The 21,227-nt window shown below is 46.8% G+C and overlaps 2 protein-coding genes across 6 annotated transcripts in view; one reads left to right on the forward strand and one right to left on the reverse strand.

The window, feature by feature from the left end:
* The window catches only part of LOC135399148 (inactive histone-lysine N-methyltransferase 2E-like), a 25,494-nt gene extending 16,560 nt beyond the window's left edge, over window positions 1-8,934 (forward strand). For 2 of the 3 annotated variants that reach the window (XM_064630884.1, XM_064630885.1), the window contains exons 21-27: window positions 108-273; window positions 332-588; window positions 2,168-2,677; window positions 5,264-5,474; window positions 5,570-5,692; window positions 5,786-5,961; window positions 6,056-8,934. In XM_064630884.1, coding sequence (XP_064486954.1) covers window positions 108-273; window positions 332-588; window positions 2,168-2,677; window positions 5,264-5,474; window positions 5,570-5,692; window positions 5,786-5,961; window positions 6,056-6,253 — 1,641 coding nt within the window. In that variant the 3' untranslated portion in view covers window positions 6,254-8,934. The remainder of the gene's footprint in view (window positions 1-107; window positions 274-331; window positions 589-2,167; window positions 2,678-5,263; window positions 5,475-5,569; window positions 5,693-5,785; window positions 5,962-6,055) is intronic. The other variant, XM_064630886.1, reaches the window with a different exon arrangement.
* LOC135399149 (methyl-CpG-binding domain protein 4-like) lies at window positions 8,632-21,145 on the reverse strand. Of its 3 annotated transcripts, XM_064630889.1 has the most exons (8): window positions 20,963-21,145; window positions 20,420-20,487; window positions 20,218-20,330; window positions 15,429-15,706; window positions 11,354-11,680; window positions 10,096-10,245; window positions 9,926-10,029; window positions 8,632-9,245 (listed from the first exon to the last, which is right to left on the reverse strand). In XM_064630889.1, the coding sequence occupies exons 2-8, from the start codon at window positions 20,477-20,479 to the stop codon at window positions 9,183-9,185; spliced, it is 1,095 nt and encodes a 364-aa protein (XP_064486959.1). In that variant the 5' UTR covers window positions 20,480-20,487; window positions 20,963-21,145; the 3' UTR covers window positions 8,632-9,182. The 3 variants fall into 3 exon arrangements, with proteins under 3 accessions (XP_064486959.1, XP_064486957.1, XP_064486958.1); XM_064630887.1 differs by lacking the exons at window positions 8,632-9,245; window positions 9,926-10,029; window positions 10,096-10,245; window positions 11,354-11,680 and having other exon boundaries at window positions 12,443-15,706; window positions 20,963-21,144; XM_064630888.1 differs by lacking the exons at window positions 8,632-9,245; window positions 9,926-10,029; window positions 10,096-10,245; window positions 11,354-11,680; window positions 20,963-21,145 and adding an exon at window positions 20,675-20,909 and having other exon boundaries at window positions 12,443-15,706.
* Window positions 21,146-21,227: the final 82 nt, after the last annotated feature.

Consider the following 21,227-nt stretch of genomic DNA (forward strand, 5'->3'; position numbering starts at 1 on the left):
GCGAGGTTCTACTGTACACGGGTTGGCATTAGGTACATGCGGTCAGATACGGTACCCCTTTCTTTCTCGGAGTGTGCCCTGATGTTGTAGTACTGTTGGTGTTCCAGCGGTGGTTACGGCAGGCCATGTTCGAGTGCGGGGAAACATCCGAGCTCTCGGAAGACGGGCCACACGACGACCTGGGAGGCGACGTCACTGTGGATGGGCCGCCGAGCCCATCGATGAACCGTAGTGACGACAGCAATCATTCTGTGTCACCAACCAACGTTGGCGGTTAGTTGATCTCGCGTTTTAGCCTCGACTCGTTATCGGACCGTCCCCTTTTACGCAGATCTGGTGACGCCCCTGAAGAAGCGCCGCTTGATGAGGAAGTCTATGGAGTCGGTGGACTCTCTGGGAGGACTCTCGCCCACAACTGGCGAAGCTGCTGCAACCTTGCTGTCCTTCCAGGCACCGCCGGCCATAGTAAATTCGTGCATGGATGGGATACTTGTGGGTTCCCCACTGCCCCCGATGCACCACCTAGTAGACCCCATGGGAGACTGTGTGTTAGAAATGGCAGCGAGTGCCGAACATCGCTGCACAGAGGTAAGCGGCCTTGCTTGCATGTGGGGCAGTGGACTACTGGCTCAATTAGTGCACCCTCAACTTTACCGCACAAATGCTGATCATTTTTTTAATTTTCAACCTTTGGACATATTTAAGGCCCTTCGTTTTCCGCGATTCCGTGATTCCGTGAAATTTCGCGGAATTCGGAATTAATCGCGGAATCCTTCGTTTGGCACAGAGTTCCACGGAATCCTTTATTTTTAAGGTTGTGTGGATATTAGAGTTCTCAAATTCAAATCGAATATCAATTTCTCGAATTATACGATTCGCGAATCAAAATATCCAATATCCGGGTTTTCGGATAATTTGACTATTCGCCGAATACGAACGACACCTCCCGAAAGTTGGCTTCACCTGACGCTTCCCTGCATGAGGTGAAGCCGCCCCTACTAAATTGAAGCCTGCGTTACGAAATTGTTTATGCTGCAGGACAAAACAGACAGATTGTAGTTTAGCTTTGGATAACATTAGCCCAAGTTTTTTGTGTATACTTCACTTGAGGAATGGGCGGCGTCCCTCCCGTATGCAGTTTAGCGGTAGCAGTGGGGGATTTTGATTTGATATCTGGAAGGTTGCCTTCAAGAAGTTAAGACTTTTAAATAGTGGCTACAGCCCAAGAACAAAAAGGGGTGTACAGTACTAAAAATGTAACTTTCCCAGGGCATGTATTGTAAACTCCTTCCTATAAAGCTACTATGAACTCTATAGATGCTGAAAGATATTTCAGCAGGTATAAAATGATTTCAGGCGACAGACCGCATCAGATGAGAACGCAAGATATCATGTATGTAATGCTGAGCCACAACAGTGCATTGAATCTGTAATTTTATAACATATTTTTTGCTCCCACATTATCCAAGAAAAGAAAGTGTCTCCCATTTCAAGCAGCTGTTGACTGCTCGCTGCGGAAATTCGTAGAATTTACGAGTCAGTGTCGCGGAATTTTGAATTTGTCGCAGCAGAAAACAGAGGGCCTTAGACATATTTAACGCGCCCCAGCTTTGCCCAACCCGTATTGCACAGTGCAAGCCATCACTGAGCGAGTGCCAGAGCAGCGCCACCTAGATAGAGAAAGCCTGATCTCTTTAACGAGGTGACGTAGCGATTAGGTGTCTGCCAGTCACGACGTGCTTTTGGCGGGCATAGCTTCGGAGGTGAGCAGTCATCGGCATGTGGGCAACCATTGGTAGCCACAAAAAACCTGCGTTTGAAATTGTCCACAACTATTCTCTGAATCAGACGACATTGCAACTCTATGCGTTCGTCTGTTTATGTCTGTATGTATGTGTGTCTTGTTCAGCATTCGGGTCTAATATTTTTATCTCGCAATTAATGCTCCCACTGTATGACACGAGAAAGTCTCCTTTTGTAAAAAAAAAGACAGGAAGAAGACTTAGTTATGCAAGTAAATACAGTAAGGAGTCATTAATGCAGGAAAAGTGAGTAGCTCTTTACAAAGCAGGTGCGAAGCATCCTTGACAATGAGGTATCTTGGCATATGGTACGGTGGAAGTCTTGCCAATGTCTCAGTAAAACTTGCAAAATGTTGTTGTTGTAGGAAGGAGATTCTTACGGAACCGTGGGAGCTGCTGGAGACGACGACACGTTGGACACAGACCCCCCGACGCCCCTGGACGACGAAGTAAGCAGCATGGACGCAATGCCCGACTGCGAGGACTCCACCACGGACACTAATTTGTGCAACGCGACGGAGCGGTGGCGGACTACGTCGGATACGAGTGATACGAACGCGTGCGGTGTCACGGACACTGTGGTCTGGCGGACAAACGCTACGGACAGTGGGGACGGCGGGGTGGAGGGGGGAGGAGGGGAGGTGACGTGGTTGCCGGACCCTTCGAAGCTGCAGCAGCCTCAGTTTCAGGAGCAGCAAAGTGCAATGGGGGAAACAATGACTTGTGAGGAGGAGGAACAAGCGCCCGTTGTGTCGACGTCGCCCTCCGCCGCAAACTCTGGGGAAGTGTCTGGGAGGAACGTGGCGCAGTGCGGTGGCAGCAGCGCGCAAAAGCGGAAGGTGAGGGACGACAACAGTGGAAGGTATCGAGTTGCGGTAGGGACCCCTTGGTTTGCTTTTCGTTTAGGGTGATAGACATTCAGCGACTGATTGTTGGTGGCGGTGGTCTTGGCATGGGAAGTGTCCCCATCTACAGGTTATGGTTTTGTCGGGGTGCTGGCTTGCAAAGACAGCCATATGGTTGTCGTTGCGAGTGAATATTCAGATAGAAGAAACATAATCTTCCGAAGTGTTGTACAGTAGACCCTCGTTAATTCGAACTCGAGGGGGGGCCGGGATATTTGTTGGAATTAAGAAGAGTTTGAACTAAAGGGGAGACGCTCTCCTGGAAGGCAGCTTGCACACGGGGAGCACGCGGAAGCTTCTAGAGACACTTTTGTGCTGTGTTATACATTCGCGGTTTCACTTTATGACGCACGAAAATTATTTAGTGTATTTCAAATCGTTACTGCTGCCAGGCTCTGCCACAATCCATGTTACATTCCCGAGGCCTAACTGGTGTTGCGGCGAAGAAAACCGCATGAGCGTCACGGACGTTACAACTTTGAAGGAAATACAGGCCTCGCGTGTGTTCACAAAAATTTATTCGCATAAATTATGAAGCAAGTTAGGGTTGAAAGTAGTCAGTAATGGGCCTTTTTCACGTACACATTGTATCCTAGCAGCTCTCCAGCGAACCACCCTCTGCGCGCACCAGGAAAAACCCACATGGGTCGCGCAAATGACCGAAACTGCTCCAGAGTGGGTCCGACGAGCTTGTGCCGTTCGTGCGGTGTCCCAACTCAGTCGTCCCCATCCAGCGCCATCTATCGAACATGGGGCTAACCTTGTCCAATGCACACAAGGTCGTGCGCATGCGCATAAGCAGTTGTGAAAAAGGGCCATTTGCACTCGCAGCAGTTTCCTGGAGTGAGACTCCGTTAGCGTCGCTTGCAACTTGTGCACAAGTTCAAGCGCGGCATCCGCATTTTCCTCAGAAGAAAAATAGTGCGCTGCCATATCCAGCGCCGATGCTACATCAGATGCACTGGTTCATGACTTCGGTCGTCCGAGTCTTTGTCGCTGCAGTCCGCACGGTTCTCCAGTTGAATTGAGCTGAAGCACATAGTGTTGATGATGTCCGCGTCAGTGAAGGGCCCAGACGTCTCCACAGCATCGGCTATGCCGAGGTTACTTTGCTGCATAGTTCTCTCTTTTCGCCATGGTGCCAGTAAAATAAACGATGACAGTGAGGAGGTTGCTAACGATGTTGACTGTCGCGAAGTCGCAAAAGCAAGCGAAGCCGCGTGAATGCACCTTCACCCTTCGTGGCATCAACAGGAAAAGAGAGAGAGAGAAGAGGGGCGAAGGGAGAAACTCAAGCGTTCGCGTACGCTTCTTGCTATCGTAAAGAGGTCAGGGCGTCCTCGGATACCACAAAATGGGGAAATGGACACGCGCACCGTACGGAAGGTCGGGGAAAACCAGGGAGATATGGGGTCCCGTGGCTTGTTCTGTTCCGACGTGCGGGAGCCATTGGTTCGATTGATCCCGTGTATACGCTCATCCGTTTGAATTGTCGAGAGTTCCTCCCCAATGAAATACATGTGGCTTGGACGTGAGTTCGAATTAAGTGATTTCGAATTAACGAGATCCTACTGTATTCAGACCATAAGGCTGAGTTTCATGGCATATTAAGTGCCCATGTGGGAAATCATTGTCCGTGGTGATTGTGTTCAGTCACAATTACGACCGTAACAAAATGACGTTGTGACATGAGGGGGAAAATTACATTTATTTGCTTGAACTAGGGAAGCATGTTGAATAGGGCTGTGCAAATATTCGAAGTGTTTGATATTCAGGTTGAATATAGTGATTATGTATGTCGAATTCATAACGATGCATCGAATATACTGGGGTCATCGATCGCTTACTGTAATACCATGCACACCTGGCAGTTCCATCTTCCATGGGATAAATTTGGCAGATCTTTGGTTCAAATACAGAGTTTTAGCAAGTCGTTTTCACACGAATGAAACAACCGATTCGAGTGACGTGCACGTGTATTATGAATCTGTGAGCATGCCGTGAGGAGTATGGTTTCGTCTGAGCGACTCACTCGCTCTGACCAATTCGTTCGGCTGCCACGACCAATTCACACTGCCGAGCAAAAATGGCAGCTGTTTGTACTAGCACTGGTGGAACTGCCCAGAACATGTTTACAGGTGCAGAGAATGTATGTATATCGTCTGCGGGAGGTTGTTGGATGCAACGACACGTTCAGTAGAGCATTTCACGTGACAGAAAGCATCCAGTTGTGGCAGTAGAATGTATATGCTCCAGGTGGAAGAACCACCTCAGTGCTCGTTTCACATCTGGAACTTATTTCTGAGTATGGGACGAAAAGTCTGCCTCTTATGTGCCTCCTCTCGCAGTGCACCGTTAAGTGACTGTCGTGACATTTCATGATTAAACCCACAGCACAGCACACACTCTTAACAGCACTCTTAACAGCACAGCACATTTTGCTGCGTTCACCATTTGCACAGCTCTAATGTTAGATGATCATCACCACCATCATCATCATCATCGTCCTAATGTTAAAGACATTCCCATTTGCTAAACACAGTTGTCGATGTACAGGTGAGCCTGTCTGAGTACCGGATGAGGATGAGAGACGCCAAGGGAGGAGGAGGAGGAGGAGGAGGCTCGGGTGGGTCCGTAAGTCCCTCTACGGCTCCGCAGTCCCCACGAACAGCGACTGGGTCTCTCCCCGCTCTTGAGAACCTCTTTAGCTCTGACATGAATAGCTCACAACTGCCAGGGCACTGTTTGCCGCCTTCGCCGCTCAAAGGTCTGTCCGTTCGTTCCTTGCCAGAGAGGTTCCTGTGCACGCAGAATAGGCTGTTGTGTGTTGGGACGTGTCCTAACAGTTGTGGTTCTCGGCAGACGGGCTCAAAAGGGAGGACGATGACCCGTGGGTTGTGCCAGAGCCAAAAAGAGAGAGATTGAGCCAACGCCTACGGAGAGAGTTCGGCTTGGATGACGACTCTGACACAGAAAAGGAGAGGGGTAGGTGGAATTACTGGGGGTGTCGTCCGTCTGTTGGGCAGCCACGACGAGGCATGCCCATTACTAACGGCACGTGTCCTCGAATTTCGACAGGCAAGAGTAGCGGCTCACCTCCTCCCCCACAGGGAAAAGGGGTTCATCCTGGAGGTGCTCTATTACCCACTCCTCCCTCCCTCCCGTTGATGGGCACTCCGCACCAGCAGTACGGGTACGCCCCACCTTCGTATCGCCACCCTGCTCCGCAGCCGTACCTCATACCCCCAGTACAGGTAAGTGATGTGCAAGATGTGCACCAGCGTATTATGCATTTTGGCACCCGACTTGCTGCATAGGTTATTTGTTCTCTCGTTCTCTTTGCACTAGCAACCACCAGGTGGTGCAGCGTTCGTGCCCCCTCCCCTTCCCCTACCGGCCACTCACCAAGGTGGGGGAGTGCTGGGACAGCCGCCCATCCCTCCGTCGCACCAGAGGCCCCCCCTGCACCCCCTGGGACCGCCAAGCAGGACGAGAGGAGTGGATTTCAGGAGCGCACCTCCCTCTTCACAGCAGGGTTACTACTGAACCCTTTTGCACCGTTCCCGGAGACACGAGTGGCCGGACCATGCCCCGTCCACGCTACCTACTTGCTCTGTTCTGCTCCATTTATCACTCTCTCTCTCTCTCTGTTCTGCTATTTTGCCTTTGAGGTGTAGATATGCTAGGGTTAGTACTGACGCAGGCTCAACTGGTCAACCTATGGGCAGAGAGCTAGGCTTGGCTTTTGGCTAAATGCGCAGGCGGCAGGGCTTTCGTGTTCGACTGCGAGTGTGCGAGCAGCGAGATTTCCACTCCAGTCAGAATGGTGCCTGCACATAGAAAACAAAGTCTCTGAAGGATTCTAGATATAAAGGTAGATATTGCGGTCCGAAACTAGATTGCTGCTCTGAATATTTGCTCACTCGGGGCATTTCAGGAACTGTGCCCAAAACCTGTCGTAAAAAACTTTCCAGCCATTTAATGAAGTGCACGAATCGCTCTGTACGAGCGGATTGACCTGTGCGTGTGTCTGGCCTTTTAAAGGGCCAGACAGCTGGAACTCGAAATTGATTCGATTTTTTTTTTTTTTGCACCCATTTTGAAATCTGTGTTTGGGAACTCGTTTTTTCGCACGCTCTTGTCTCGAGCCTTTCCCATTACCCTCAGTAGTACTGCTGTAGCTTTGGGGGGTGTAAATTGAAAACTGTGCACGAACAAAAGCGTGAATCGTGCATGGGCTGCACACACAAAGATGTCTTGCCTTCACTCCAAAAGGTTTTTTATTGTATGCCAGCAACTTCGGCTTTTATTTTTGTCCCACAAGACGTGGGTGACTTTGCTGAGGTGGACATTGCTTGCTCTCATAATTATCACAATTTACGTATTTTAAAATTGAAAATTGGCAATTGATGCCGTTTGTTTTTGTGGAGTGCAGCTCGACACTCACACGGGCAGCAAGTACGGGCAAGTTTTACGCGGCGGTTGATCCGTGAGCACGGAACCTGAGAGAGGGAAGCACTGTACATAGCTGGGGAGAGGTGTTTATTTTTGTGGGTCTCCATCCTCATCTTGACATCTGTGCAAATTGTTACATTCTTTTTTTCTCTGTGTGTGCCATGTGTTGGTGTCTTGTCTCCTCGTCCACCGGTTAGTTTTTCCAGAGGTCTTACATTGAGGACTGTTCCTGGTGCTCTTCGATGACAAAAAAAGAAAGGACGTTTTACGTGCTGTCCCGTGTGGCGGCACGTTGCGAAACTTCAGGCGCTTCTGTTCTCTGGCCTCTGGTCAGTTTTCGTTCGCAGCCATCGTTGGCCACAGACTTATTGTACCTGCATTTCTTTTACGTGTAAATGTGTGTAATTTAAGTGGATTTTAAGCTTTTTTTCATAACTCTTCTTTTTTTTTTTTTTTTTCGCTCTCAGTTGCTCCCACCTTATGTTTTCACCCCCATATGGCCTACAATGGAGCTCCCTAACCTTATGCAGAGTTTTCCCATTCACATAAAAGAGAGAGCCATTGCCTTGTACATACATATACATAACTCGTCTTTGATGTATGTATCGTAATCTCGGATGTAACGTGTCGTGGTCTCTGAGCATCGACTTCATTTCTTTTTTGTGTCACTCATTGGCGTTCATTCTAAGTGTAGAAAAAAAAAAACTACGTGTGACGCCACCCTTGTACATATGTAAATACGAGTACGTAGTTGTTTGCGCACCTGTCTGCACCACCATGCAGACTTTTAAGACTGATCCTTGACAGCAATTTGTACATTGAATATAACACACAAAATGGGTGCAAGGCCTTTGCTTTTTTGTTCGGGGCTGCTGCGGCCTCGTCATTGAACTCCTTTCGGGTTTTTATAATGGCATTTTAAACTACACGCATGCAGTGGTGGACATGTGCGCACTCTTCTAGACTTCACCTGTACAGCATTTGTTTTTTTACTCCATTGTCAGTGAAGGAAAAAAAGCTTTGTCCCGGTTGTAACATACTCTACGCTTGCTTTTTCTCTCTCTTCCCCATCCCGAAGGCCACTCTCTGAAGTGGGCGAGAGACCTACAGATCTCAGCGGAAAAAAAAAAAAAAGCAAAAAATGTGGGATGAAAAACATGTATAAAGTGTGTATTTTTGTTTTCCTCCATTTTTTTTAAAAAAAAGGGGGAACCAGCTCTCGGCACGCAATGACTGGACGGTTTTTGTTTGTTTGTTTGTTTTTATCTTGCTTTGAGACCTGTGAGGGAAGGGACTGGTCCGTGATCCACACCATAAGTTATTTTGTACCCCAGACATGAAACTTTCTTTGTTGCACAAGCGCTTGGAAGTGTGATGGTCACGCGTGGTGTGCAGCTGACATGCACAAATGTGAAGCTCTGAAAAAAACGTCACAAGGAGTCACAACTTTTGTTTTCTTTGTTTTATTAAAAACTAACACATGCCACAAACAATCCGGTTTTAAGATTCGCGGACTAACGAAAAAACAAAAAGGCATCTTGTTTGTTAGACGTTTCATGGGTGGACATGTTCTTCCACAATGAATGAGTGGTGAACTGTCATTGTGCTCTATCATTGGGCAGGGGAGAAGCAAAAAGGCTAAACTATGTGAAAGCAAAATTGCTTTTGTGTGTATGTTTGTTCAATACCAGTGTGACATATCACCTTCCTGTTGCTTTTGATGCCATCCTATGCTACTGGAAAGCTGTAAATAAATGCGGCCACCTCCTTGAGTTGTGACTGATGGTTCTGCCGTGTCCTTTGAACGCACAGACCGGGCCTCAAAGATGGGTATGTGGAATTGGACGATCTCTTTCAGTAGATAAAAATCCTTTATTTTTATTTACATGGGCACCTGGGGCATAGCTAAAAAAAGAAAGTCATTTCTAAAGTGCAAATTACAAAAGTGATTGGTAAAATTTGCGTATACAGAAGCTCTAAATTGGCTACAAATAAATTACAAATTCTGGAATGCATAATATTATTTTGACTGCAGTCTTAACCAGTTGTGGTACTTGTTCAGCATGTGATCTGCAGGTGAAACCTGTAAAAATTTTTTCCTCTGATTTAGTGAACATCTTAAAGGACACATCTGAATTCAGATACACAGGGTGTCCACGCTAACTACGAACATAATTTTAGAGAATAGGTAAACACATTTTTTCATTTGCAATAAATGGCAATAAATCCCAGGTCAAGTACGCTAATGACTTTGCTGTTTTTAAAAATAGGATCTAGCCAGTGCAACGTGAGGAAGTGACACCTGAAAAGCTGCCAATTTGAGGGGTCATTTCGTTTTTGTCGCTCTGCCAAATGTGCACTTTCTTCCTTGCCCTTAAATGTGAGGGAGAAAAAGCAGCAGCTCTTGTTGTTCCTCTCATTTAAGGGCAAGGGAAAAGCACGGTTTTGAGAAAGCGACAGAAATGACCTTCGAATCTTTTTTTTTTTTTTTTCTTTGTGGGGCCGTTTTCTTCTACTGCATTGGAACCGAAAAGAACAGATGTCATTGTGCTGAACTAATATGTTTCGTAGTTCATTAGTCAAAATTAATGAGGACAATGCCTGAAGAGGTTGCTGTTCCAGTTATAAGGTGACCCACATGACCTAAAATATATCTCCATTTATTAATAATTGAAGCAAAAAAGCATTTTGTAACTTTCAACGTGACACAGCCAGAGAGAGTCAGAGACGCAGTCATGAGATGAAAGGTGTCTACCTTCTCACCTTTCTCCACTCATTGACACAAAAGATTCTATAAGAATCATTTCCATATTTTCCAATCCCATATAGCTCGCACGGGTACTTCCAATCTTTTGTGAGGTACTCGTCTGAAATGGGAATGGTAGATTACTGCACTGCATACCTGACGACGTTGTGCAGAGAAATATTTTTACTTGAAAATCTCTGAATGATCTGAGCCCTTTTTCTGTGAAGGCCCAAAGGTTGCAGAATTTCGGCGATATCCTCCTCCTGGGCTTGAACCACCGACTCTGCAGTCGGAAATCTTTCCAGAAACTCCCAGAACCTCGGAGTTGCAGCTTTGCCTGTTGAAATTTTTGTAAAAATTAAGCAATGAGAAGTGCAGGAAAGGCCCTCAAGCCCCCCCGCAGTTGGTGCCTATGCATCTTATTATGAAAAACACAAATTTGTCTTTCTAAAATGCTTGTGTTTGTTGCAGAGATCTCTCTTGGAGATAATCTTTTTGTCCCCCTTGCTATCGTGGATCTTTGTGAGCAGAAGACGTCTTCGAGGTTACTCTGTGCATTATGCTACAGAAGGGGGAAATTGATCACTTTTGACTCTCTCCTGTGACAAGTGCGATGCAGAGTTCAGGGAATCTGCAGGACAACATCACGGAACAGTGGATGACGGTTGCAGATGAAATATCATTGTACAGTGGTTTGCACTGGAACGCCTTCCAAATCCATACGAGCCACAAGGGCTAGCGCTTTTCAGGATGTGCACACACAGGGAGTTGCACCCCAACAAGTGTATGCTGTGTATATCCAAAAAACATCCATACACAGGCATTAACTTGAGTAATTTAGATTAATTTTTGGCATTCATTTAGATTTTTCTGGAAGCTATTGGCGCCAATAAGTGTCCCCTGAATTTACCCAAAATAAATGCTGTTAGCATGAAAGTGTAGAGACAGCCAATTGCAATTTCCTCTATGTAGCACCCTTGTGGCTGAGCCGATGTGTCTTGGGTACGGATATATCCGGTCTTTTCTCTTCCAAATTTGGGCAAATTTGTTGCGACTTGTAATCAGGGGCCAATGCAAGCAGGGATGGCAGCTTTGCAGACATAGATGCCAGGTTAGATACTAAAAGATGATTGCAATATGCGTAGGGCGACCTCCTGAAACTACGCAACTTGACCCTCTCGACAGACGAGAAATTAGAGGGCATACACATGAAGTTCTGGTGCAACCCCAATCTTGTCCCTTGTTTGTAGAATAAGTACTCGATGATGTCACTACATGCAGGTCCCTAGTTAACGCTGACCCTTTACGGTAATGTCACACAGTAATGCCAAGTCGTACCCCCTTTAGCGATACCCCCTACCATTTTTCCTTGTACGCCCCCCCCAAAGAGGGGAGGGGGCAGGGCAGTGTTGAGCAGAGGGGTGCATGCAAGCAAGCTGAATCACCTGTTGTTCTATTGAGGAAAATCGTTGCCACCAGCAGCTTCCACGGGTCGTGGTAGAGGCTTTCTTGGATGAGGCCAAACGGAGACCTTGGCGGAATCCACGTCGTCGTTCCCCGTTTCAGTTTAGGCTGCGACATTGTCTCATGCGCAGCAGAGAAGTACGAGCTTCTCTTTAGTCTGCCTTCCTTCACGCGTAGTTGAGTGTACCTCCTTGGTGACAGCGTTTTTTCACGCACGTTTGATGTCGCAAGGTGCGTTTCACGAGCCCTCGGTGACAGTTCGATGTTGGTAACCGTATCTTGGGGAATTTCGCTCGGCTTTGAATTTCCTGCGAGAGGCAAGGGGACGCGGATTTAAGCGATTTCGGTTTCAGCTTCTGAGGCTCGTTCATGTTTCTAACAAGCGTATGTAACAGCAAGAAGGTATTAGTGAAGGAAGGCAGAGTTTTTTTTTTTTTTTTTTTTTTTTTTTTAATGTTAAACCCTATTCATGCTCAGACCCTTGTGTTTCTGGGTTTTACGGTTTTTTGAAAATCCGGTTTTATTTCGCGGGCTGTAGAATAGGGTAAAATCGAGCGATATCTGGTGGAAGAGCAGGTTTTGGGGTAAAAAAAAAAATCTATCACGCTCCAGATTAGCACGAAGTGCCGAGCAGCTGTACTGAACACACAGTCAGTGGTTTTTCCAGAATCCCAAGCACGGAGGGGTGTTCGAAAAAATTGGGGGGCGGGGGGTCATTATTATAGTTAAGTCACTACAGCTTAACATATCATTACAGACATGTGTCTAAAGCTGAATTCACAAGGGCACCCCCTGTAGGGGGTACATTGGTGAAAAAGTTAGGGAGGTGTCACTGAACATTTGGGGGGGTGTAGGGGGGGGGGGGGGGATAAATCACTGTACACAGTGCTCGTAGTGGTGTGTGATTTCTGCGCGGTAGTTTTTTTCGTGTGTGTGTTTTTGGTCTTCATCTTATGTGACTACGATGCAAATCCGGTATAAAAAGGGAAAAAGAAAAGCAAAAAAGGATTTAACCCTGAAACACAAGGCTCCATTTACACCAAAGAAAGATACGTGCACAAGACACAATGTGGTTGTGATGAACACTCAGCAGTGGTGATGGTTTTATTATCGAGAAATGACAGTACACGGGAACGTGTGGAACAGAAAAAGCCTTTATGGTTTTTTAACAGTGAAGAATACATGAGGCAAAGTCATGATGCAAACACTTTCACACACTACTCTATAGACACACCTTTGATGGTTGTGATGTTGGTACAATTCCTTCGAGAATAAATAAATCTCTGCGAAGCCCTCTAAAATTTGCAAAAAAATTCGGCCGTGTGAGCCCGATGCAAAAACGAGAAAAACCTTGAATGGACTTTGTACAGCTTTGTGACGTAACCAGAAAGTGAAAGTCGTTTGTTGTCACTTAGGTTGAATTTCATGAAGGGTGAGCACACTATTTACAGCTTTTTACACTTTCTGTAGCCTACAGAATGGAAAAGACAGTCCGATGTTCCATCACAAATCCCGGAATTGAGTCAGTCTCGACAGTGTGTAATGCGGAACCGTAAAAACTGGTGCCATGACGCTAGCACAAGGTTGCTATTAAGCGCAGAAGCACAAATAAAGAAAAAGCACCAGCTATGTACATAAAAAAAAAGTCTATCAGGATAAAAACACAGCAACAAAATGCATTTTGAAGAAAAGGAAAAGCTTACACGTTTTGCAACACACCACTCCTTGGGGAAAGTTGGAAAACCTAACACAATGCCATGCACAGTTAAAAAAAAAAAAAAAAAAAAACACGGGGCGGGGTAAAAGCTTCCCCAGAGAGCAACCAGGATACAGTGGTCAAAACAACAAACTTTTGCAAAGTTATGTACAAATGCATGAATAGGGGGATTCATAATGAAAGGATGTCATACATGGTGCAACGTTAACAATTCCCTGCCACACTGCACTGCAGTGGTCCTTTTGAAGAAACATTTGGCTGCAGCAAGGACTATACGTAGCAGTAGTAGCAGAATATAGACAACCGATTCGATAAAACTCGGGGTCACCTATGACATTTCATAGTCCCTGTCATTGCAAAGTGCTTCCATGAAGCCATAAGTATGCTCGGTAAAATGCCACAAATTTTAAGAACGTTACACTTTTGATTCACACACCACAAAACCTGGATCCTGTGCGTTTTCAGTTTAGTTATGTGAAACCGGGCTTGACGAGAGAATTCGGATGTAGGCTTCGAATTATGGAAACTTGCGCAGAGCTTGTTGCGAACATTTTTGGATCAACACATTGCAGTGAGTGGGATTCCCAGCCATACGGTAACAGTGTACCTGCCTCTTACAAAATATGTGTCGCACGTTAAAATTCCTTTTCGACATTTGTAGATGGCCGCCCCCAGTGTTCTTCAGCTTTCTTCTTCAACTGGTTCGTGCTCGTCCGCTGGATCGTGTCGCAACAACTTCTTCCGTGGTGACCCGTCGGACCCACCACTGCGTGTCCTTTTGCGTGATGGACTTTGCTTTTGGCTGAGATCGTTATCTTCTTCGCTCGGCAATTTCGTATAGCTGTGGTCGATCATGCATGGGCTCATCTCGATGGGCCACGGCCGATGTTCTTCCGACAGCTGTCGTTTCGGGCTAAAATCTACGTCACCGTCGACGCCTTCCACGTCACCTTCCTCCATTGGTACGTTCGGGTCCTCGTGTGTCGTCGTTTCTGCTGCGTCATCTCGTAGTACACTTTTTGCGGGTTCCGAGGCTCTTGCCTGTCCGCTCTTGTTCTTTTGTTTAGTTTGTGCTGTTGTCCCTGTCGCGGGTTTTTCCGGTGGTGCCTGATGGTGTGGTGGCTCCTCAACTTTACATGCTTCTGCTTCAACGAGTGTTGGTGCTTCTGCTGCTTTCTTATCCGGCTTGACCACTTCTGCTCTCTTGCCGGATTCCTTTGGTGGCCTGGCTACTTTATCCTTGTTTTTCTCAGCATCTTTCTTCTGTGGAGACTTCTTTTCGTGAACTGTCGCATCACTTTCTTCCTTCCTCGCACTCTTTTTTTCACTCTTCGATGTCACCTTTTCTGTTTTCTTCTTCTCCTTCTCGGGCACAGCTTCTGGTTTCCCTTTGCTAGGGCTTTTCTCTGTCTTCTTCTCCTCTGCCACTACTATCTTTTCTCTCTTCTTTTCTTTTGGTTCCTGCAAAGTCTTCTGTTCTTTTGTTGCCTTTTCCGTTGTCTTGCTGTCCTTCACAGACGTTGACGTTTTCCCTCTTCTTCCTTTCTTAACTTCTGCTACCTTCTTCTCTGCACTGCTTTCATACTCTACAGTTGTCTTTTCTTCTATGGCATTCGTCTGTTCTACAACAGCCTCTACCTTGCTTTCTGTGGCTTCTGCAACCTTCTCGGTATTTTTACTCACTACATCTACGACCTCTTTCAATTCCTCTTCGTCCTGCGGTTTTTCTGCCGCATCAACATCTTCCTGGCCTCTCGCCTCGATGTGCTCATCCACGTCGTTCATCTTGGCTTCACCATTTTCATCAACGTTTGATGCGGCTGGCGACTCTGTTTCACTCTGCTCTACGGGCGAAACCTCGTCCCTTGACGAACCCGTTCTACCCTCGTCGTCTTGCGCCTGCCTCGCTGTACTCTGTCCTCCCTTGCCATCTTTCCTGGCTGCCTTTTCCTTCGGAGGTTTCCTTTCAAGCCTGTCAAATTCCTTGAACAACATATTGTCAGCATCGAGCAACTTCATCTTTTTCCCTTTGGCATCTTTTGTTGGTTTCGCTGCCTTAGTTGCCTCCTCCTTCTTTCTCGCCAGGTCGTTCTCTTTGTTCTTCTTCACGACATCTTCCTTTTTGACCTCCTCCTTCTTCCTTTCCTTTACAGGTTCAGTTTTTGCATCGCTGCTCACCAGGGCCTCCTCCTTCTTCTGAGCTTTTCTCGTGGCCTCCTTGGGTTTCGTATCTTTACTCTCTACTTGCCCTGCCTGCTCCCGCTCCCCCTTATTTTCAGAGTAGTTTTTGAGAATGCGCTTCTTAGGAGAGGTGAAATTTAACTTCACCACCAACTTACGTCCAGACCGTGCAGGTGGCGGCGGTGTTGCAGCCGGAGTTGAGGATGCAGATTTTTTAGTTGACGATGCCTTTGCAACAGTTTCCTTTTTGGGTTTCTTGGCTGCAGGTGTCGACTTCTTGTCCCTGACTGCAGTTGGGGTTGGCTGCGAGCTTGGTGACTTCTTGTTGCTGTGACCCCTGACACTGAAGTCGAAGTCGAGGGCGGACATCTCGCTCCCCACCTTTTCAAAGTGGGCAGCCAGCTCATTCCGGGACCGAAATTTCTTCCCCTCGGGGCTGCAATTGTCAGAAAAATCATCCTAAGGATTAGGAACATGACATGACATGTACGTGTCACACTAACCGTGTATTCACATGAGCGACATTCCCCAGAATACTCCAGCAGAAGATTCCCAGAACATCATAGCTCTCTGCTGCCACATGAACATTCAATGTCACCTCTTTTCGTGCTCTTTTAACCATGGCAAAGACGACCACGAGGTGTACAGTAGCACACGACAGGGCCAATGGTGTTGTCTGCTATGTGCACAGACGTCACCGCTGATATTCCGGCGAATACTCAACATAAGACTCGATGGAACTTCCTTCCCATGAGCAGTTCTTTGCTTGTTTTTCTACTAGAATATTCCGTGGGAATGTTGCTCGTGTGAATGCACAGAAATTGCTATAACAACTGCAGGCGCCCGTAGTTATACGAAGGAAGAGAAAAATAAAATGATTCTGATGTTCGGCGGCACGAGAGTGAGGGTCTCTTACGTTGGCGCAGTTGAATTTGCGAATAATGCAGGTCGGGTTCCCACCCAATAACCCACTGATCACCAGCTGTTCCGCTGAAGCTGAAAACATTGCATAAGCACAACGTACGTTTCACATGATGCACCTTTCCCGCGTAGCTAAAGTTCATGAAAGCAAGTAAGGTGAAATGGATCCAGTACGAGCTGCTACTGCAGGCCAATGCAGAGGAGCGGACTAAAACTAAAGGTGGGTTGTGATTAGGCTTGATGGCACCTCTGGCGATGTGTGCACTGGCGTGTAAAATGCACTCGCGTTTGTGCACATATGATCACATCTTCACACGTGCCTCAGATTTTGCTTAGATTTCTCGACCTTTCCACAATTTTCCCTGCGTTTGATGACCAACTTGGGGTTAGTCGGCCTGAACGCTGCACTGACCCGTTTTTTCCAAACGTTATTCCACAAAACCGCTGATGTTCTTTTTTTTTTCAGTCTTCCCTCACAGCTAGATGAAATACCGGATCATCACACATTCCACGGGTGCACATACAACATTACCGTATACGGGGGTGTTTGCTCTAACGTGTCCAGAAATTTTATTTAAAGCGAGCTATAAAAGAGCGCTACTTTTCAGCTACTTGACTAAGAAACAGGTGCTACTAGTGGAGCAGTACCTGTTTCTTACTCGAGTAGCAGAAAAGTACCACTTACTTTTCTTTTATCGCTCGCTTTAAATATAATTTCTGGACACCTTAGAGCAAATACCCTGTATAAATCTTCAAATGTTTCCTGTCTACAGTTACTGTTGCATATTTTCATCTTCTGATGGGTTCTATGTATGCTGCCATCCTACTGCCCCATGTAATGTCCTCAGGTACCCTTGGGTATGTCGTACATAGAGATAAAGGTAAATAAATAGTGCTTGGCACACAGTCTCGCACACACCAACATTTTAGCAGAATCCTTTGCACGCTGGTGTGCTAGTTCATAACAATTCTTGATGAAGTTCGCTTCATGTAGCACAAAGACGCCGAAGGGCAGTCTGGGCAGTAGTTTGAAGAACCCAGAAAACAGAAACGCTGAAGACGTTCCTGAAGACACTTCCTCAGGTAACTGAGGAAGTGCAGCGTCGTGCATGAAAGCTTGTACCGTAATAAATTCATAAGCGAGTTCAGTGTTCTTCACTTCACTACTGAGATTTATACCATTTTGTGAAAATTTCTGTGCCTTTCAGTAATAATTGGGGGCTTTACGTCGCGAGACAACTGCAATAATGAGCGATGCCACAGTGGTCGGGTCTGTGGATTCATTTTGCCACACCTGAGGGTTCTTTAACGCGCCGAAATCTTGACACACGTCACACCACATTTATCGTCCCTCGCGGAAGACGGCGTGTCTGAGCAACTTGTACCCTTCCACCAAGTTGCCACCGTCCTCGGCCGGGTTAGAACCCGCGACCTTGGGATCAGTAGGCGGACACGCTACCGACTGAGCCACCGAGGTCGGCGTGTCTTTCAGTGAGTGGCCACAGTTGTGTGAGGTGACATAAGTCAACCAGTGGAACGAGTCCAACGAGAATGAAGCTTGGAACTCCTTGGAGCATGGTGCCTAATAGACTGAAAGGCACAGTTTGGAAAAGATGGGCGGTGGAAACATAGTCGTAGTTGGGAATAGTGTTGGATTTGATGTACGTCTGCTTCAGACGGTTTAAGGAAACTTCATCCGGTGCATGCGAAGTGCGAAATACTTGTGTGTGTGTCTGAAGACCACGCAAGGGCCATTGTATGGTGGTTGCAATGGTTTCTGCATGCTGCCTACACACACAGAAAGCCTGCATGCGGTTTTCTGTCAACATATAATTTGGCCAAAGAACTATAACGGTGGTTCAGCTTGAAGGTAGTTGAGCATATTTCTGAGACAGCTCATAATCTATCATATCAGCAATGCCTGAAGGTTTAGTTGGGGATCAAAACTATGTGAGTAGACTTAAAGTCATCCTGTAGGATGTTGTACATCCCACATCTGGCATAAAAACGAGCAAGGCTTCGGGCCCAGTCATATGGCTAGTATGAGCCCTGAGCAGTGCTTTGAGATCCAGGTGAAATCTCTCCACTACACCATTTGATGTCAGATGATAGGCTGTTGTTCAAATTCACTGTGTTCCTAGCATTGCAGTGCATGCATTCAATAAGGATGGCTCAAATTGCAGTTTTTGTTGCAGTACGCAGTACTTGTATGCAGGCAATCCAACTGTTCACGAAGACAGGAGCGACAGTAGGTGCGGTAGTGACTGAAATAGCTGCTGCTGCTTGAGGTCATAGCGTGAAATGGTCAATTACAGTGAGAAGATAGCACTTGCATTGTGATGGCAGCAGAAGTTCAACGATAGCTATGTCTACCTTGCTGAAGCGCAAGTCTGTAGGAAGGTGCACTGGTGCAATGCTGGATCTTCGCTCTCTGGCATTGCTGATAACAGTGAGTACCTATGTGTAGAGTGTCAGGGACTGGTCGTGTAGTACGTCGTGCTGGAAAGGTAGCTTCCATTTCAAGGGGACTTTAGGGTCAGAGACTCCCGGAGGATATATCCATATTCTGTTTTCAGCTGCAGCATGGCTCTGAAGCGAGCACACCCTGAATGGCTGAATACTCCTGCTCCTACAAATGCTATCCTAATGCTGTGGTGCTCCTACAATGGCATGTGACACACTTCTAACCACCGTGGGAGGAGGGGATGACAGTGCCAGTGTCCAAGAGGAAGCGCATGCCAGAAGAGCGGACGGTGATGTTAAAAAAGGTGAGCACAACTAGAAACTGCTTTACCAACACTGGATGTCATCACCTGCTGACGCTTCCGTTTATCGGGGAGGATCAATGAGATGGCCCTCCCATAATTTTCCATGATTTGATTGCTAATCGGGTAACTTGTGATGTAGCCGGCACAACTGCCGTAGTAATACCAGACATATTTTCAGTGGCCAATCAGAGCTTATGGCTCCTCGCAGGTCAGCTGACGTCATGCAAGAAGACCAGGTCGGGCTGATGTGGCTATTTTCTCCGGGAATATTTGTAAACTTGACTCTCCAATGACAATACACTGATGCACCAGTGAAACATTGTGTATGGTAGCTCTTGATAAAGTACTTGATGATTGAAACCAGGGTTTTGCACCAAGCTAAATGTCACTTTCTCGCTTCTTTAAGGTCTGGGAACAACAGCAGTCATTGTGACATTGATTGGCACGGTGTGGGCTACAGTGTCTTGAGCTTTGCAATCAACTGAAGCTGAAAATCATGATGTCAGAAAGTCAGGCCACTTTGTCTCAAAGAAAGACAGACGATGAAGGCATCTTGGTTTGGGTAAGATCTTCACCGAGGCTTTGGGCGACATGCTGAAGGAGGTTTCAAATATTGTGCGCGTGGTGTTCAGCATGCACTGCAACAACAGCTGCTGTGTCAATCGGTGCAGCCTTTTCGTTTTGCAGATGCCGCATTCGCAGCGTAGCCGTCACAGCTTCCTGTCCCTGAAAGCTTCTGATGTGAGCAGCTGTCACAGTTGCTCTTCTTCAGAAGCCATTGTGTGCTTCGTCAGCACACTCTTGAGTGTGCCACACGGGCTCTCCACGGCAGGCGTAGTGATGACGTCCTACACTTCAGCTGCTTCCTCTGGACGGAGCACTCCCATGGCATTGAAGAACTTTGTCAGCTGCTTAGTCACGCCGCCGAGTGCGAACCCGTTGTTGACATTAATGAACAAGAGGACACAGATCTGTCACTGGCACAGGAGAGCATGTGTGCCGTTAAATGTCCTTTGTTGGCATGACACAAGGAACAGTTGACAGGGCGTACAAGAAGCCTGTGAAGCGATTGCAGGTCTACGCCTAAGTTTTGTGACAGGCGTCTCACCTTTCGTACAAATGCACCCGTTTCATTCAGTCGAGTTCTACGAAGTATAAAGTGAAATGTGTCTAAAGCTGTTTGTATGTGGTGCCCATCTGCTTGAAGATGCTTTATTCGTCAATTTCTTGGAACATGCAATAGCAAAGTAAGACCAACCTGAATATGTAGACATCAAATTTCCCTGCGGACTTCCCAGTTTGCCGCTGCGTCACCTTGCGCTCCCACCCTGCTGGAAGTGCAGGGTCATCAAACATTGCTGGGCTGTCCAACTGCAACAGGGGTGGAAATCAAGCATTGTGATCAGTATCACAAGCATGCAGTATGCATAACTCGATGATGGGTTTGCAACTCGTCGTACCTCTGTAGTGAACTTTGGACCAGCGCTGTTCTGCAGGTCCTCCTGCTTGTCTTCTGACATTTGCGCACCTTTGAAAAATCCAACGTTGTCGCATTACTACTATTGAAAACCCATCACTGCAGGAATGGCATGCATGCATCTCCCGAGTCACGTTGCAAGTGACGAAAAGAAGAACATAAACAGAAAAAAAAACCTCTCTCAGAACCCGATTAGACGTGCTGAAGTTACGTCGAAATCAGAAAGATCAATGCTTACTTCATTGAGTGATAACAGACTTCAGCAAGCTGCTGCTGTTTCGAAAAAAAGGTAGCTTGGTTGGCAACATCACAGTGCTCAAAAAGGCAATGCAGCTTCACAAAACAACGAGAGCTAAAATTAAGCGCAGATGAGTCTCATTGCATCAAGTATGGCCTGGTTATCGCGTGGGACCTCACGTTTCTATGCATGGGTTGCTCATAGTGGAAACGCGGGATAATGCGCGAGCAGCGGGAAACAACGAATGCCACACGGCTCGTCGCATTTGTCCGACATGCTTGTACTTACGAGGGCTATGCAGCAAAACGGAGAATCTTGTTAACGATCAATGCGTGTGTTGCATACACAAACGTAGAAATTCATTAAAGTAGTTTGGAAAACTTTAAAACACTGGACGTTTGTGTCAACAATTTTCCATTGTGGGAAACGGTGCCAACTTTGAAGCCAAAATTGACGGAACCTTTTCCCTTGTTAGGCCTACACGTGTCGGAAACTTTGCGACGTGGGTATATTCGGCGCTGCTGGTCGTCCAAAAATTGTTTCAACAGTCCCA

This window comes from Ornithodoros turicata, chromosome 6 (genome assembly GCF_037126465.1).
Source record: "Ornithodoros turicata isolate Travis chromosome 6, ASM3712646v1, whole genome shotgun sequence".
In the NCBI taxonomy this organism is placed as follows: domain Eukaryota; kingdom Metazoa; phylum Arthropoda; class Arachnida; order Ixodida; family Argasidae; genus Ornithodoros; species Ornithodoros turicata.

Bases quoted from the DNA above. Each gene is read 5' to 3' on its own strand.
- LOC135399149 (XM_064630887.1), bottom strand. From the start codon at position 20,479: ATGTCAGAAGACAAGCAGGAGGACCTGCAGAACAGCGCTGGTCCAAAG. The intron at 20,331-20,419 runs GTACGACGAGTT...CCCCTGTTGCAG, and splicing joins GTCCAAAGTTCACTACAGAG to TTGGACAGCCCAGCAATGTT. The intron at 15,707-20,217 runs GTTGGTCTTACT...TGACAATTGCAG, and splicing joins TTTGATGTCTACATATTCAG to CCCCGAGGGGAAGAAATTTC.